The 13,472-nt window shown below is 49.2% G+C and overlaps 5 protein-coding genes across 5 annotated transcripts; 2 read left to right on the top strand and 3 right to left on the bottom strand.

The window, feature by feature from the left end:
- Nucleotides 1–71: 71 nt before the first annotated feature.
- BDW70DRAFT_134022 (DUF3632 domain-containing protein) lies at nt 72–1,160 on the top strand. The gene is made up of 2 exons (XM_073736418.1): nt 72–555; nt 606–1,160. Exons 1-2 carry the CDS (start codon nt 159–161, stop codon nt 1,088–1,090), a joined length of 882 nt encoding a protein of 293 aa, XP_073597028.1. The 5' UTR covers nt 72–158; the 3' UTR covers nt 1,091–1,160.
- A 1,089-nt stretch (nt 1,161–2,249) lies between these two features.
- Nucleotides 2,250–3,137, top strand: BDW70DRAFT_167049 (uncharacterized protein; the record flags this gene model as incomplete). The annotated part of the gene is made up of 3 exons (XM_073742146.1): nt 2,250–2,494; nt 2,544–2,814; nt 2,871–3,137. The coding sequence occupies 3 exons, from the start codon at nt 2,250–2,252 to the stop codon at nt 3,135–3,137; spliced, it is 783 nt and encodes a 260-aa protein (XP_073597029.1).
- An 804-nt stretch (nt 3,138–3,941) lies between these two features.
- BDW70DRAFT_134023 (GNAT family N-acetyltransferase) lies at nt 3,942–5,062 on the bottom strand. Its single transcript, XM_073736419.1, has one exon. The coding sequence runs from the start codon at nt 5,039–5,041 to the stop codon at nt 4,448–4,450; it is 594 nt and encodes a 197-aa protein (XP_073597030.1). The 5' UTR covers nt 5,042–5,062; the 3' UTR covers nt 3,942–4,447.
- Nucleotides 5,063–7,894: 2,832 nt separating this feature from the next.
- On the bottom strand, nt 7,895–9,169 carry BDW70DRAFT_149375 (Intradiol ring-cleavage dioxygenase; the record flags this gene model as incomplete). Its single annotated transcript, XM_073738999.1, has 3 exons — nt 7,895–8,391; nt 8,444–8,925; nt 9,045–9,169. The coding sequence occupies 3 exons, from the start codon at nt 9,167–9,169 to the stop codon at nt 7,895–7,897; spliced, it is 1,104 nt and encodes a 367-aa protein (XP_073597031.1).
- A 1,029-nt stretch (nt 9,170–10,198) lies between these two features.
- Nucleotides 10,199–12,096, bottom strand: BDW70DRAFT_167051 (Tannase/feruloyl esterase; the record flags this gene model as incomplete). Its single annotated transcript, XM_073742147.1, has 1 exon — nt 10,199–12,096. The coding sequence occupies exon 1, from the start codon at nt 11,978–11,980 to the stop codon at nt 10,199–10,201; it is 1,782 nt and encodes a 593-aa protein (XP_073597032.1). The 5' UTR covers nt 11,981–12,096.
- Nucleotides 12,097–13,472: the final 1,376 nt, after the last annotated feature.

The following is a 13,472-nucleotide window of genomic DNA, read 5'->3' on the forward strand; positions in this document are numbered from 1 at the left end:
CTTCTCCTTCCTTTATCAACCAGTCCGTCACGTTTTTATTTTCCGTAACTTCCCACCTCAAACATCTTTCCGAGCTATCCAAACTACCTCACTTTTTATTTTAATTTTAATTTTATTTTTTTTTTCCTAATATTTTCGATTACCTACTGTCCCACACCATGGGAAGAGAGAACTTCATCCGACAAATCGAGAACTCTGTCGAATTCAAATTGGTCGACAGAGTCATAAAAGAAGAAGTTACAGTGCAAGATGCAGTCCAAGAAATCATCAACATGACAATGACTGCGTTGTCTATTCATGGTCCGAAGAAACAAGGCGGGATCGGTCTCGCAGACTACAACGTCTCTCTTGCAGTAATGGAGCTCGCCCAGCGCCTGGAGCCATCCAAGCACATCAAGCTCGTTGAGTTTATATCTCATCTCCAGAAACAAGTGGCTGTTGATCCATCAACGAACGAACCGCTGAAGGTCCAGGGTGATACCCTCTGGACCGATATGCCGTCGTTCGGCTATACGGAGCTTGAGACCTGGTACGAGTTCGGCGGCGACTATAAAGGTAATCTATCCTCTCAGTTTTGGAACTGTCATAAATACTAACGCATGTAGACCCATGTGATGCATCACTGGATTCGAAGCAGCGAGAACGCTGGGTCAAGCTCAATGCTTTCCTTGCGCAGCTCACTCAGGCTGCAGACATTCGCTATCCAGCCTCCAATGAAGACGTACGATACTTTCCTCTGGACAAATCACTACGGGCCACCTGGACCGTGGCCACCGCACTTGAGAAAGAGCGCCCTCCTGCGTCACTGGCAGATACGGCAGCGATGGAGGCCGCTTGCCAATGGTTCATCTACGCCGCGGACCGGCTGTGGGCGAATGTGGTCAATGGTCGCACATATCCTAAGCCGGCTGACGCTGGGCCGGGAAAGAGGTATGAAGGGGAGAGCTGGACGGGCTATGCGCGGGAGCGATGGGGTATCTGGGAGGATGCGCTAAAGGAGGCCAGGGCTGCTTGTGACAATGAGCGGATGTTGAAGCTGATTGATGAAGCTTTGGCGAGTTTGAAACGGGCGATGATGGGGGGCCAGTAGTGGGCAGACATGTTTAGGTAGTGAAAAGTCATCTAGATTTTCGCACAGTTGGTTGTATGGCATAATGATATCTTCTTCTCAGTACAAGTCTAGCAGAATCAACAACATTTAGTTATAACATTCACTCTGTTAATGATTGGTTTTGCCCTGTATAACTTGATCTTATTCACTCTATTTGCATGGCAAATCTTGGATCGTTAACCTTTTGCTTATTACTACTTTCTTTCCTTTCCTGTTTGTATATTTGACAGTAGAACATCATGCTCCTTCCGCTGCGTTCCAAAAAAGTTACGAGTCAAGCTGGTCTCTTTTAACAGGATGTCATTTTCTATCTCCCTATCCGCGGCATCATTGTTTAGGCATAGAACAAAAGGAGCGGCGTATCCTTCATTATCTATTGGTGATATACTGCTCCTATCCATCACTGGTGATTATATATTTCGGATCTTTGTTTCAGTTCCTTTTGGTTGCAGGGGGACCATCTTGCCGTCATAGAGTTTTTTTACTAATACCTGACAAAAATATGTTTATCCAGTATTTTGTACGTCCCAAAAATAGCCAAAATTCCCTGTACATCTGTTCATCTCAAAGCCTTACTCGGTTAGAGTGCTAATTGTGGCCCCATATACCCCTCTCGTGGGTTATTGAGGGCTTGAGCCTTGCCAACTATACTTCGACAAGGCTGTCTTGATTGTGTGGAGCTGGGCTGAGCATTTTTCATTATTTATTTCTGCCTTATATCCTGGCCCCGCAGTAGAGTTCGCTCCTGCACTGCCAAGGGGCCGAAACCTCGTATCTACTGTTGCTTTTATCTGTAGCTGGTCAAGGGAACGGACAAGCTCATGCCCAGCCTCTTACAGGAATGCTTAGAACGGAGAATAGTGAGTGGGCGGGGTTTCAGCCTTTCGCATATGCCGATCACATTTGAACATCAATATGACTGATTGGCCGAATGTCGATCTTGCCTGTTGCCAACGTGGCGGAGCGGCTGAGAGATCGTCAAGTGACATACCCAACCCGGATGGTCTACAAGGACAACCCCAACGCCTGTTTGTCTTATTTTACCGCTCCTGCGCCTTTGTTCTACCGTCTCTTGACTAGGCTCTTCAGTCAAGATAGAACGAGAGAAAGTGGCACTCCTACTAAACCGGCCTGCACAATGACCAACGCCCTCTCTGCTGCTACCTGCGCCATCTACGCGGTCTTCGCCGTCCCAGTCGTTTACCTTCTCGTCCGACACGGCCGCTACGGCCTTTTAGGATGGCTCTTCCTCTTTTTCTTCTGCACCCTCCGCATCGTCGGTGGCGCACTGGCAGTCCACGACACCAGCATCGCCGCTAATATCATCTTCAGCGTCGGCCTCTCTCCTCTCCTCCTCGCAACATCTGGCATCCTACACGAGGCGTAAGTACTCAGACCTACCCAAATACGAGATATGTGCTAAATCCAGCAGTCGACACTATCGTATCCAATCACTTGACAAGAAATTGGAATGGGCCTCTGTCCTCGCCTACCACATTCTCGTCGTCGCAGGCGTGGCCCTAACAGCTGCCGGCTCCGCGAAACTCCAGCAGCACGAGCAACCTCTAGACAAAGCCGAGAAGCTTACCAAGGCAGGTATCTCAATCCTAGCGGTCGCGTGGGGGGTTCTGGTAGGCTGGACCGGGCTCTCGTTTATTGCTCCCCGGAGACGGAATTCCTCGCTCATGAGTGCGGGTACTATCGTGAGTATTTACTCCTGCGTGGGGTTATCGAATGTTTGCTAATGTTTTGTCAACAGCTGCTTACGGCTATCGCCTTCTCGCTCATATTCATCGGCATCCGAGTCTTCTACAGTGTTGCCGCGCTGTGCACGCAGAGGGCGTCGATTAACCCTATTACAGGGTCGCTGGCTGTGCGTGTGGTGCTGGGATTCCTGCCCGAGGTGATTGCCACGCTTTCGTATATTCTTTCTGGGATCAGGACGCAGGGTGCGGCCCTGTTGGCTCATGTCGACGAGGAGACGGTTTCAAGAGGACCGAAACTGCGTGCTCAGCCTTGGGTCTAGCTGGCTTGGGATGCATGCGTAGTTAAATTAGTTATACATAGATGAACGTTTGAATCAGAGTAATAAAACGCGTGGACTTATCACAAATGAAATTTCTGAATAGTTTTACATCTAACACCCTTTACATATAAACGTTAGGCATCGGTGTCGGCGGCCTCATCACTCTCCTGAATTAACTGGAGCTTGGAGATTGGCTAAAAATTGCAGCGCCGTAGACATATTAACCTAATGAACAACCAACCAACCAATTGTATATTACAGCGCAAAAAGTACTCTGTTGCGGGAGGCTCCTCTTCTCACGGCACAGTTTACTGAGCTTACTGGGTCTCTGGCAGAGATTAAGTGCTGGATGTTGGTAGATTGTCAGCCAAGTCTCGGAAAGTTGTCTCGCGCGTTGTACACATTGCTTTGCTGGAGAGGACCACCTATGCTTTGATTGTCGCCAGCCTTTATGGAACAAGAGCCACGCAAGCATCTGCCATATTTCCTTTCGTATCGACAGCCATATATCAAATAGCACACCTTTGGATCGCACGCACACATCTCGTCGCTGGAAGGACAAGGGGCTACAGACGATGGAAAGCAAAACAGGGATAGTCGTCTCTTAGCCAAATTTCGCTGATATTATCGACCCAGCAATTGTGACGTGATCCAGCTAGTGCAGCAGCTAATGGTTGAGGCTTGCCGCGTACTACCTCCTCATATGTACCATGCACGCTCATCTGCACAGTCGCCGAAATGTTGATGCTCGAATGATAAAAAGTGGTCAGAACTAATCACATACACCTGCTACTTAGCCTGTGGCTTCAATAAATTGAATGGTTATTCCTGCACTGACAGCATAAGTGATGTAAATTATATACTTAAACACCCCTGCAGACACAAGGTTGATGGTTACAATAATGTCAGGGTACATTCATATCCTGTCCAGGACAGGCTGTTACCCGCTACAGAGGTATCATTGACTATAGTTAGGGACAGGGTTGGATGATGGGGTCTTTCAGCTTGCAAGGGAGGTTATGATCACCGTTAGTGTCAAGGGAGGGTTAGAGTACATTCTAGGAGAGCCTTTATCTCGGTACCCTATATCAGACCTAGGAGGAGGCGGCAATATCATGAAATGCGTTTGACAGCTTGTCAAAGCGCCAGTATTTTCCACGGAGCAGTTATTTATAGGTTGAATAAAGGCTGTAAGCCCCAGGGCGTCTTAGGTTTCACAATCTAAGTTGTATAGAACAATGTAAAGATGTGCGGCTGAGTTTCACAACAGAGAAACCATGGCCACTGGAGGGGAATGTCGAGTTTCGCAATCATTGACTTGAGTTTCTCAGCAACTCCCACTCGTGTTCCAACATCGAAAATGAAACAATGTCATACCATGCTCGACAGTGATAAATACATTCGCGCTCTCTTCCCTCCTCCACGAATCCCAGCTTTCTGTACAGCTTCAGCGCATTCTGGTTGTACGAAAAGGCCTGTAGATTGACCCGGTGCAGGCCTGCGTGCTGAAACGCCCAATCCAGTGCCCAATTAATGGCCTCCCCGCCGTACCCTTGACCCCGATATTCAGGGACAAGCGAAATCCCGATGGAAGCGCAGCGGTGATGGTCAGTATGAGAAGGGGAGGTGCGGAAGACGTTCAAGTGGCCGATGGGCACAGGGTCTGAATCCTTGTTGGAAGCAGGCAGGCAGATTATCACTCCCAACAATGAGTCTTGAATCAATTTGAGGAATTCTTCAGCGGCTTTTTCAGGCAGGGGCCGTTTAAGGCGTTCGCTGCTCATTGTTTGAACGGTGGGATCATTGACAATCTGGCTGTGAATGAATCTCTTGTCCGCCTCGTTAATCTCGGGAGCTCGGTAGACAAGACGTTTTGAGCGGAAATGCAAGAGTTCTGGGCCCATGATGATAAGCGCGAGGATTTCAGAATATTTGAGTGAGTTACTACTGTCAACACGTACCACTGGTTTATATAACCTGCTGGGCCGACCGGAGTCCAGATTGAGTGCCCGCCTGTTAGCGCTGCAACCTTGTGATAGCGGCAATCCTTCAGTTTATCACCGCATATAATATAAAAACAGATAAAGCGTGCTGCCAGTTCAGCCCGTTATAGAGTTGACGCTATCAGGGATTACAGCTTTTCTCTTTCCCTTTGTAGATCAGGGACTCTACTCATCGTTCCAACACTCCTAGGACGGCTTATGATCTGAGTAGAGAAAAGTCACAGTGAAACGCACTAGAATGGGCGATGGCGTCCTACTAAGAAAGCCACAGGTAATTCAATGTGGCCAAGAGATACTAGGCCTGGCCGGCTGTCTCAGAAGTCAGCCCGGTATGGATTGTTGACTGCTGATTGGTGATTGGCTTGGTTCTGCAGTCACCAATCAAGTACACCTATTTTCCTGGGCTTGTTACTCAACAATTTCCTTACTCGGCCGGCGAAAGCTCTATGCATAGATATATCCTTCATTGACCGACACAATATCACTGTTTCTAGTAAGCCCAGCAAGCCACTGCGCCGGGTGAAGAGAGAGTGGAATAACCTTACCCGCCCATGCCTGAACGTTGTCTTTCGATTACCCGGTTTGACTTTATTAAGTGCCCTCTGGCTGTAAATTTCGCATTCAATAGTTGGGTTTAAAGAACTCGCTCACTGAGTAGAAACATGCGTGATTTCTGCCTCAGGTCCTAATCATTTTTCCGAGAAATATACCTGGCAGTAACTGTATAACTGTATACCCCAGATCTACTGCTAAATAGATGACAACCCGTATTTAGTCAGAACCTAAATCTCCAGGGAGTGTTAGCCCTTTTGGCTGAGTGGGAAGTTCAATAATAGACCATGACAAAATCCGTGACGGTCGAGGGTCAGGACCCCGTACCCAGCTTTTGGGTAACCCAGAGATCACCCACGGGTCAACTCGAACCTATTCTGCATAAAATCTCCTAATTACGCTATATTACTTGTAAGACTTATATGCCTAGCCTCTCCTATCCAACTGAGAGTCGAGTAATGGGAATCGACTAACGAAGGGGCTTGGAGTGATACTGAAGAATTGCTTGGAGATCTCTGCATACGCGATGGCAGGAAGGTCTTCATACACCCACCGGTACTGTTGGCTCGGACTCCCACGCAACGCCGTTTCGTGGCCCAGTAGGAAACACTGCCAGTTGAACCTTCCGGTCGGACGGGCCGGCGGGACGGCCCGACTTCCTGGCGCATCGCAGTAGTGGTGGCCTTTGCCGATAATCATGACGCGGCTAGATTACCCAGAGCTATTACTGGAGCACAAAAATGCAGTGGTATTGACCATCCTTATATAATCCTGCGTCGTCCGCGTAGATCAGTGCCATCAACGCATCTGTTTAGCTTCGCTATGCCGCTGCATATTTTCGGGCTCCAACACCAGTTGTCACCTGATTCCTGACATACACGTTCAGCGCATTGTGATATCCCGCAGTATTTCCACCTGGAGCCTGCTCCTGCTCATCTCGCCTTTGGTACCGTTGTCGCAATCAGGCAGCTGTCAGTCTGTAAGAATATAGCAAACGAAGACGAGATGGTAAAGAATCAGATTATGGTGACTGCAGGGGAAGTGGTTGAGAGATTGATGGATACACCTCTTCAGAGGGTTACGGTGGAATCTCTCGCTAGGCAGGGGTATCGCGTTGATTCTGAGGATCAGAAAAGAGCGCTGTATACGGTGTGGTCGAGCAAATAATGCCATATTATCTCACTATGGCCCTGCGTACAGTAACCAGCCACATCTGAACTGTAGATGCTTGCTTTATTAAATGCCTTAGGTATGTCGTTTTGGTGTGGAGGTTATACAGTTGACTTAAGGATACAGTGGGGTCTTCGAATATAGTTAGCTGCTAGAACATAGTCTGGCAAATAGGGAGCGATCTGGCTGTTACAAAGTCTCGCGTAGGTATTTTCTAGTATAACGACTCTGTATATGGGTTGAAAAAGTGGTTAGACAGTTATATTAATTTAGTGTGGTTGAACTCAGTTTAATTTTAGCCAAACAGCCATGGTGCCAGACGCCTCAATGCCCCTAGGATTCTAAAAACATGCAAAATTGACATTTAATACCCCCTGCGACTATTCTGCGGGGCTTTATGGTAAGCAGATTGATAGGAGCGGATCAGAAATCAATTAATCGGTTTATCAATCAGGGCCAAAGGGCGGGAATGGGGCGAAAAGGAAAAGGAAGTAGGCAATTAGGCAGCCGACGAACTGTAACAACTATAATCGACCTCGACTAAGTCTGGGACCGACCAGGCAACTGATCACCAATGAGACAGGGAGGAGGGCGACGGAGGCAGAGCGCTTCTCCACGGACTAGGGTATGTTGATAGTTGCTACAGGAAATAGCTCTATAACCAGGTCATATATTACCAAGTATATTACATACTCTCCGTATACAAGTCTAGGAGAACGGCAAGTATGGATATTAGGTGGGATATACTTTTATTGCTTGCAGTGGTGCTAGAGAGGCTTCAGTACGAACATGATTCATCCAATCAAAGTTAAAAATATCAGCAACAGCAAGCACATTTCTCAACAAGATCTTTATCACCGCGTCTGAATTCTTGAGAACTAACTACTCGACGACTCCGCCATCCCGCGTCATCATCCGAGTAACTACACCTAAGGATGATTTCTTAGCTTAGATGTCACTAGGCATAATACGCAGGAACAGCGCATTGCTAGCCCAGCAGACCTTTTCACTAGTTGGTGCATTTACTGAACCTCAGACAGCCGTCATCTGCGGCAAACTCCCGTCAATAACCCTTGGATCCCCTTCTTCCGTCCCCTCGACCTCGACGGCCCCTTCTGCTGTCCGAACATTAGTATAATACGGATAATGCACCGCCGAAAGATTAACCGCAACGGTGACCCAAGCAAGGATGCGATCCTCAACCTTGTCCCCGAGAAGCACATAGTTCACCATTGGATCAAAGTCACTATCACTATACTCAGTCTCCTGTGCCTCAACCCGGTCTACCGCGTTTGAGGTTATAGGGATCTCATTCGTGTTATAGGGGTACGTCCCCTCCACGGTATCAATGATTTCCTGGTCCCAGAAGATTTGCGCGACATGGCCGACTATCCCTCCTGAAAGGGTATCATTGGTGAGTCTTTGAGCCCCGAAATGGGCGACGTTGTGGTAATGTTTTGTTCTTCCGTCATAGTGGCCCGGGAAGAGGGTGTCGAAGCGAACCACGCCCTCAGCGTCGGTCATTTGGACTCCGCGCAGGAATGTGGCGTTTCGATTCGAGATCTGCAGCGTTGCCGTTACCCTCTGCTACAGGACCGGAGTAAACGCCCGTCGCGTTACAGCCCCATAGTTCGGCGTATAGATTTGGAACAGGGCGGCAGGTCTCGACGTCGATATACTGTTGTTCAAGAATGACAGGGAGAACAGCTTGGTTTTCGCGAATAGAGGAGCGAATTCTCTCTCTTCGGACCCAGTAAGGTCCTGTTTCGCCCTCTGCAGCGGTTCCGAGAATACAGGCCTTTTTGCTTGTGTCCCGAAATATTTCAGCGGGGGGATCAAAGGGAGAGATAGCTGAGTTGAGGCCAAGGTGGGAGGTTTTTAACACGGTGTTTGTGTCCCAGGCTTGAAAGTTGCGACGGTGGAGGGCGATGAGATCTCTGCGGCGGTCTTCAGGGCAGCCTTTCAAGCCATTCGCTTCGTGATGTACTGCGCAGGCACTAAGACCGCGTCTGTGGTCTCGCTTTAGGTTTTGATACCCAGAGAGTCGAGTTCCTCGTGGTTGCCTGGGTGGGCAAAGGATAGGAGAGTGTTGCTGGCAGCGAAGATGACAGTGAGTGTTTTATGCAACTGCATGTCGAGTGAGGGAATAGACGAATCAGATAGAACAGCCTGATCAAGAAACCTCAGTGAGTGCGATTCCTGGCCCTGAAGCGAGGTTGTAGGGTGCTTTATACTTCTTCCGTGTCCTATTACCTCACTATGCTTCCGGGGGATAAATGTTCTAACTCTTCTACATGCTACAAACATTTTTCCGGTTCACTCATCTACGGATTGCTATTATTACTATATATCTTTATAATTCAACATAGCCTATGAAGACGTGATAATTGTCAGTCTGACAACAGAGTCGATTCCTACTGGTCTGTTGATCACAGTTCTCGGTGGGCTTGTCGGATCGCCGGTTTGTCGGGCTGTTACGGGACTATCCCGATATCTCGATTCTATAAATCCCACTGCTATCCATAGCTCTGTGCTTTCCGTATAATGAAACGATCAGCATCCTCCCACACTCCACAAACCCACGATTAAGCAGATAGAGTCTAACAAGCCCGGACAGGCCATGGTTAACCACCGATAGAGCCGCCAAGAGAGACTTGGGCAACACCGAGCCCTTGGCTAAAGAGAGCTGTGGGAGGCCGATCAACGGCCGGGTTTTGAGTAAATCCACTCAGGATTAATCATCGGGGTCGACAAGGTGTACTCAGTCGACATCTAGGGTAGGATCACGTAATTCCTCTCTAGTTTCTTGCGTAGTCAATGTAGACTGGGTTACCAACATATTTCCCGGTTAGTTGTGTATAAAATGAATAGGCATGTGATCGACTTCATAGTAGATACACGTTGCCTCTAGCATTGTAAGAAATAGAAATGCTACGGCTGCATTTGTCATCTCTAAGTCTTGCAGTTAAGGTGCTATAACAATATAAGCTGGCCACTACCGGGCTAGAATCTCAGATATGTACCTAACATTAATCACTCTGTTAACACTGCATCCAAATCATAGGGTAATTATGCAACAATTTATTCATTGATTTCACGCGTCTTTATAGAATATTTAGCTTTCCGAATACAGTGCCGTTGGCAATGTATATACGAGATCTGTTGAGCAGTCCGCACGGTATGCAAAAGAGACTGCCAATACATTCTGACTATCGAATTATACACATGTATAGAGTAGAAGCTATGTTTATACTACAGTACACCTTCCACGTGATATATTGACAGCGAAACGGATCTTCACGCTTCCTGACGTCAGACGGATCTTACGAGCACTGTTTAGTAAACAGGCACCTTGAAGGCAGGGAAAGAGTAGGTCCAAGTCTCGATCGACTTCGCATCGCTCACACACTCGAAGTCGTTGCTGCCATCCTTCCACAGGGGGCGCTTGGGCCACTGGCAGAGCATCTGAGTTTCGCCTTCATAGGTGCCGGAGCTGACCGTGGCATTGAGACGAGACGGCTTGACACCATTCTCGACCCAGTCAATCATGATTTCCATGTTGTTCTCCGGGTAGGGGCCGGGCTGCAGGGAGTTTGAGCCGCAGTGGGCAGCGCCGGGGATAAGATAGAACTGGTACCAGTCCTGCATTTCGTCAAGGCTCTTCTTGTACGAAACGTCCGGGTACATGATACTGCGCACCGCCTGCCAGTAGTGGACCGAGCTGGCAGCGGGGATCGAAGGGTCGGATTCGCCGTGGTAGTGAAGAAGCTTACCCCCGCTGCTCTGGAAGGTGGTAAGGTCGGGGAGAGTGGTCTGGAGGGAGTCCAAGTACCGGACCATACCGGTCTCCATCCACTGGATCAGAGTGTCGTAGGTGGTGTTTTCAAGGCTCTCGAGGTTGTCCAATTGAAGAAGCTCCACCATCTTGGCCACGAAGACGCCTCCAGTCGACTGAATAGTAAGCTCCCACTTTCCAGTGTCAGAGTTGTAGGTGGTGTCAGCGTCAGAGAGCTCAGAGCCGATCTGCCAGGAGAGGTAAGCACGTTCGCCGCTGGTGCTGTGCAGACCGTCATAGATAGCCTGCGCAACAGCGACGCCCTCCTTGCTGACAGTGCCATTCTGGGCAGGCTGGTAGCTGGTCGTGCTTCCATCGGCGCGCTTGCTGAAGCCGAAGCCGAGGGAGGTGTAGTTCTGCTCAGCGCAGTAATACGACTCTCCGATAACAGAGGAGAGGTCAAAGTTCAGCATGCAGAGATCCGTGCGGGAGATTACACCGTCGGTACGTCCATCAAGCGGGTCACAGGCCTCGATGGTCGCGTTGACAATCTTGGCGAGCTCACAGGGGGGTGGGTAGTAGTCAAGGGTATACTCAACCTCCGCTGGGAAGAGGTGGTTGACTTGCTGCTGCGAATGGCGGAAAGCTGGGGCACCAGTGATAGCACCATCATATTCGTCTCCATACCGCTGAACTTGGCTCATACCCTCACGGCCACCGTCGGAGCATCCCTCGTAGTAAGTGTACACCTTAGCGTCGGACGACTTGCCGTAGAAACCGCGGGTCAGGGCTTTTCCAAGCTTGGTCATTTCGCCAAGAGCCTGGTATGAGAACATGTAGGTAGCGTCCCAGTTGATGCTCCCATTACCGTAGAGAACAACTTCGTCGAATGAGTAGTCAAACGCGTCGTACCCAGCATCGGTAGCGCCGGACACGGCACCGTACTCCAGTCCGCCGGTAGCATCGCTAGACAGCGAGTAACCGCCACCACCCGCGACGTAGAACCGGTTCTTAAACTCGCTGGGACTAGGGAAGGCATACTTGACAACCACCTTGTCGTTCTTGCCGGTGTGAGTGTACGCAACCGTCACGTTACAGTAGTCGTAAGAAGACGAAGAGCCGCCCATTGCCATGCCCCCAGCCAAGGCCGAGGAGCTTGAAGCAGAACTGGCATTGTAAACGCTGGCGGTGGTGAGGGAGGGAAGTAAGTCGATACCGAGGAGGGTGCCATTCGTCGGGAGGATGGATCGGACGTGCGAGACGGTACAGACGTCAGCCAGAGACTTTGCGCTGGCGGCGCTGGCAGTAGCCAGCGCGAGGATGGTGTTGCGCGTATGGCGCATTCTCAAATATCAAAGAATCAAACGAAAAAGCCGTAAACGAACGAATTGGAGGTGAGATAGTAACGAGTGAAGTGGCCGTCAGAAAAAAAGCAGGACGACCTCTATTTATAACCACGTAAAATGCCTACGGTCCCATGGCGACCATACTCAAAACTGTCTGTATGGACTCGTCACGGACCACGCCTCAACCTTGGAACAAGCACCGAAGCAGAGCCACCCAACCCGTCACAGAATTGCGCGTCATCCACGACAAATGTGGCTGAAACTTCACTAGCGGCGAGTGGACAGAACGTGCCAAGCGAAATCCGTTCCTCAAGCTTGGTGGGTAACGGTCCTGCTGTTTGCCAGGAGAATAGATATGATACCAACCCTCGTTTGCTACACGCACCAGTCCCGAGTCCCGGGGCAGGCTGTTCCGAGGGCATTCCGAGCGCTTGCCGGTACCCAATTTTTTTATTAACGCTGAGAAGGGAAGAAATTAGGGCACAATGTAATGCCGGATTCGGGCCGGTCCCACGTCGTAGAGTGATAACTCTAAACTCGCTAGTGTGCCTCGTGTTGAAGATCACCATGGATAGCCTAGGAGTTGCACATATTGCATGTATGGAGTCGGACTGGCAACAAAATCACGGGCTCGGGGATGAGGTTCCAATGAAGGCGAGTCTCGGCATGCCGTTCTCGGCCCACCTAAGCTATTCTTAGACCTAGACACGAACCAAAAAGAGTTCGAGGTTGGGAAATATACTTGCCTACAACTATCCATCTACAACTGAGATTAGCTGTTCTTGAACAATCTACAACAATGGACATACAGTCCAGGCACTTCATATTCCGAGATTTCTACGTGAAACTATTCCAATCTACTAATCACTAATGGAATCAAATTTTTGAGGTAAAGTGGAACGGCATGCCACAATACAGTGCCTCTAATCTGTGGGGATGGTGTGGGAGGATTGTGGTGTGGGAAACCCGTGTGGGCGGATTTCCGATCTTCGGACTCATCAGGCAGCTCTTCTGAGTCTTGGCGATATTGTGGTTTTGAATGCTGTTCTGGATACTACTGCTAGTAAAGCACTGGCCCGTCTATTGCCGTGGAGCTAGATGTAATACTCTGTTAAATGGCTATGGGAGTTCACAGCCGGTTTGTTGGACCTTGAAGGACCGTACGATACTCCCATACGGGATAAATCGGCGCGCTCCCTATTACTGGATCTGATATTTCCCTGTAGGGTGGGCGTAGGTGGGTATGCAAGGCACAGAGTACGTAAGCCTATCTCAGAACGTAAACAAGCACACTTGATGAAAGTTGGTCTCGTCCCCCAGGTGTGCGGTAGGTATTATGTACGCGTACATATCCTTATCTTGCAAAATCCTCATGCCAGTCTTCCCAGAAGGACTACATATCTACGGAGAAACCCTAGTCAGCGCCCCTGCTCCTGTCTTCATTCCACAGTATGTACTCCGTACAATGACACTACTGTAGACTAGCAGT

The sequence above is a fragment of the Aspergillus foveolatus genome, assembly GCF_047715535.1.
Source record: "Aspergillus foveolatus strain CBS 279.81 unplaced genomic scaffold BDW70scaffold_17, whole genome shotgun sequence".
Taxonomy (NCBI): Eukaryota; Fungi; Ascomycota; class Eurotiomycetes; order Eurotiales; family Aspergillaceae; genus Aspergillus; species Aspergillus foveolatus.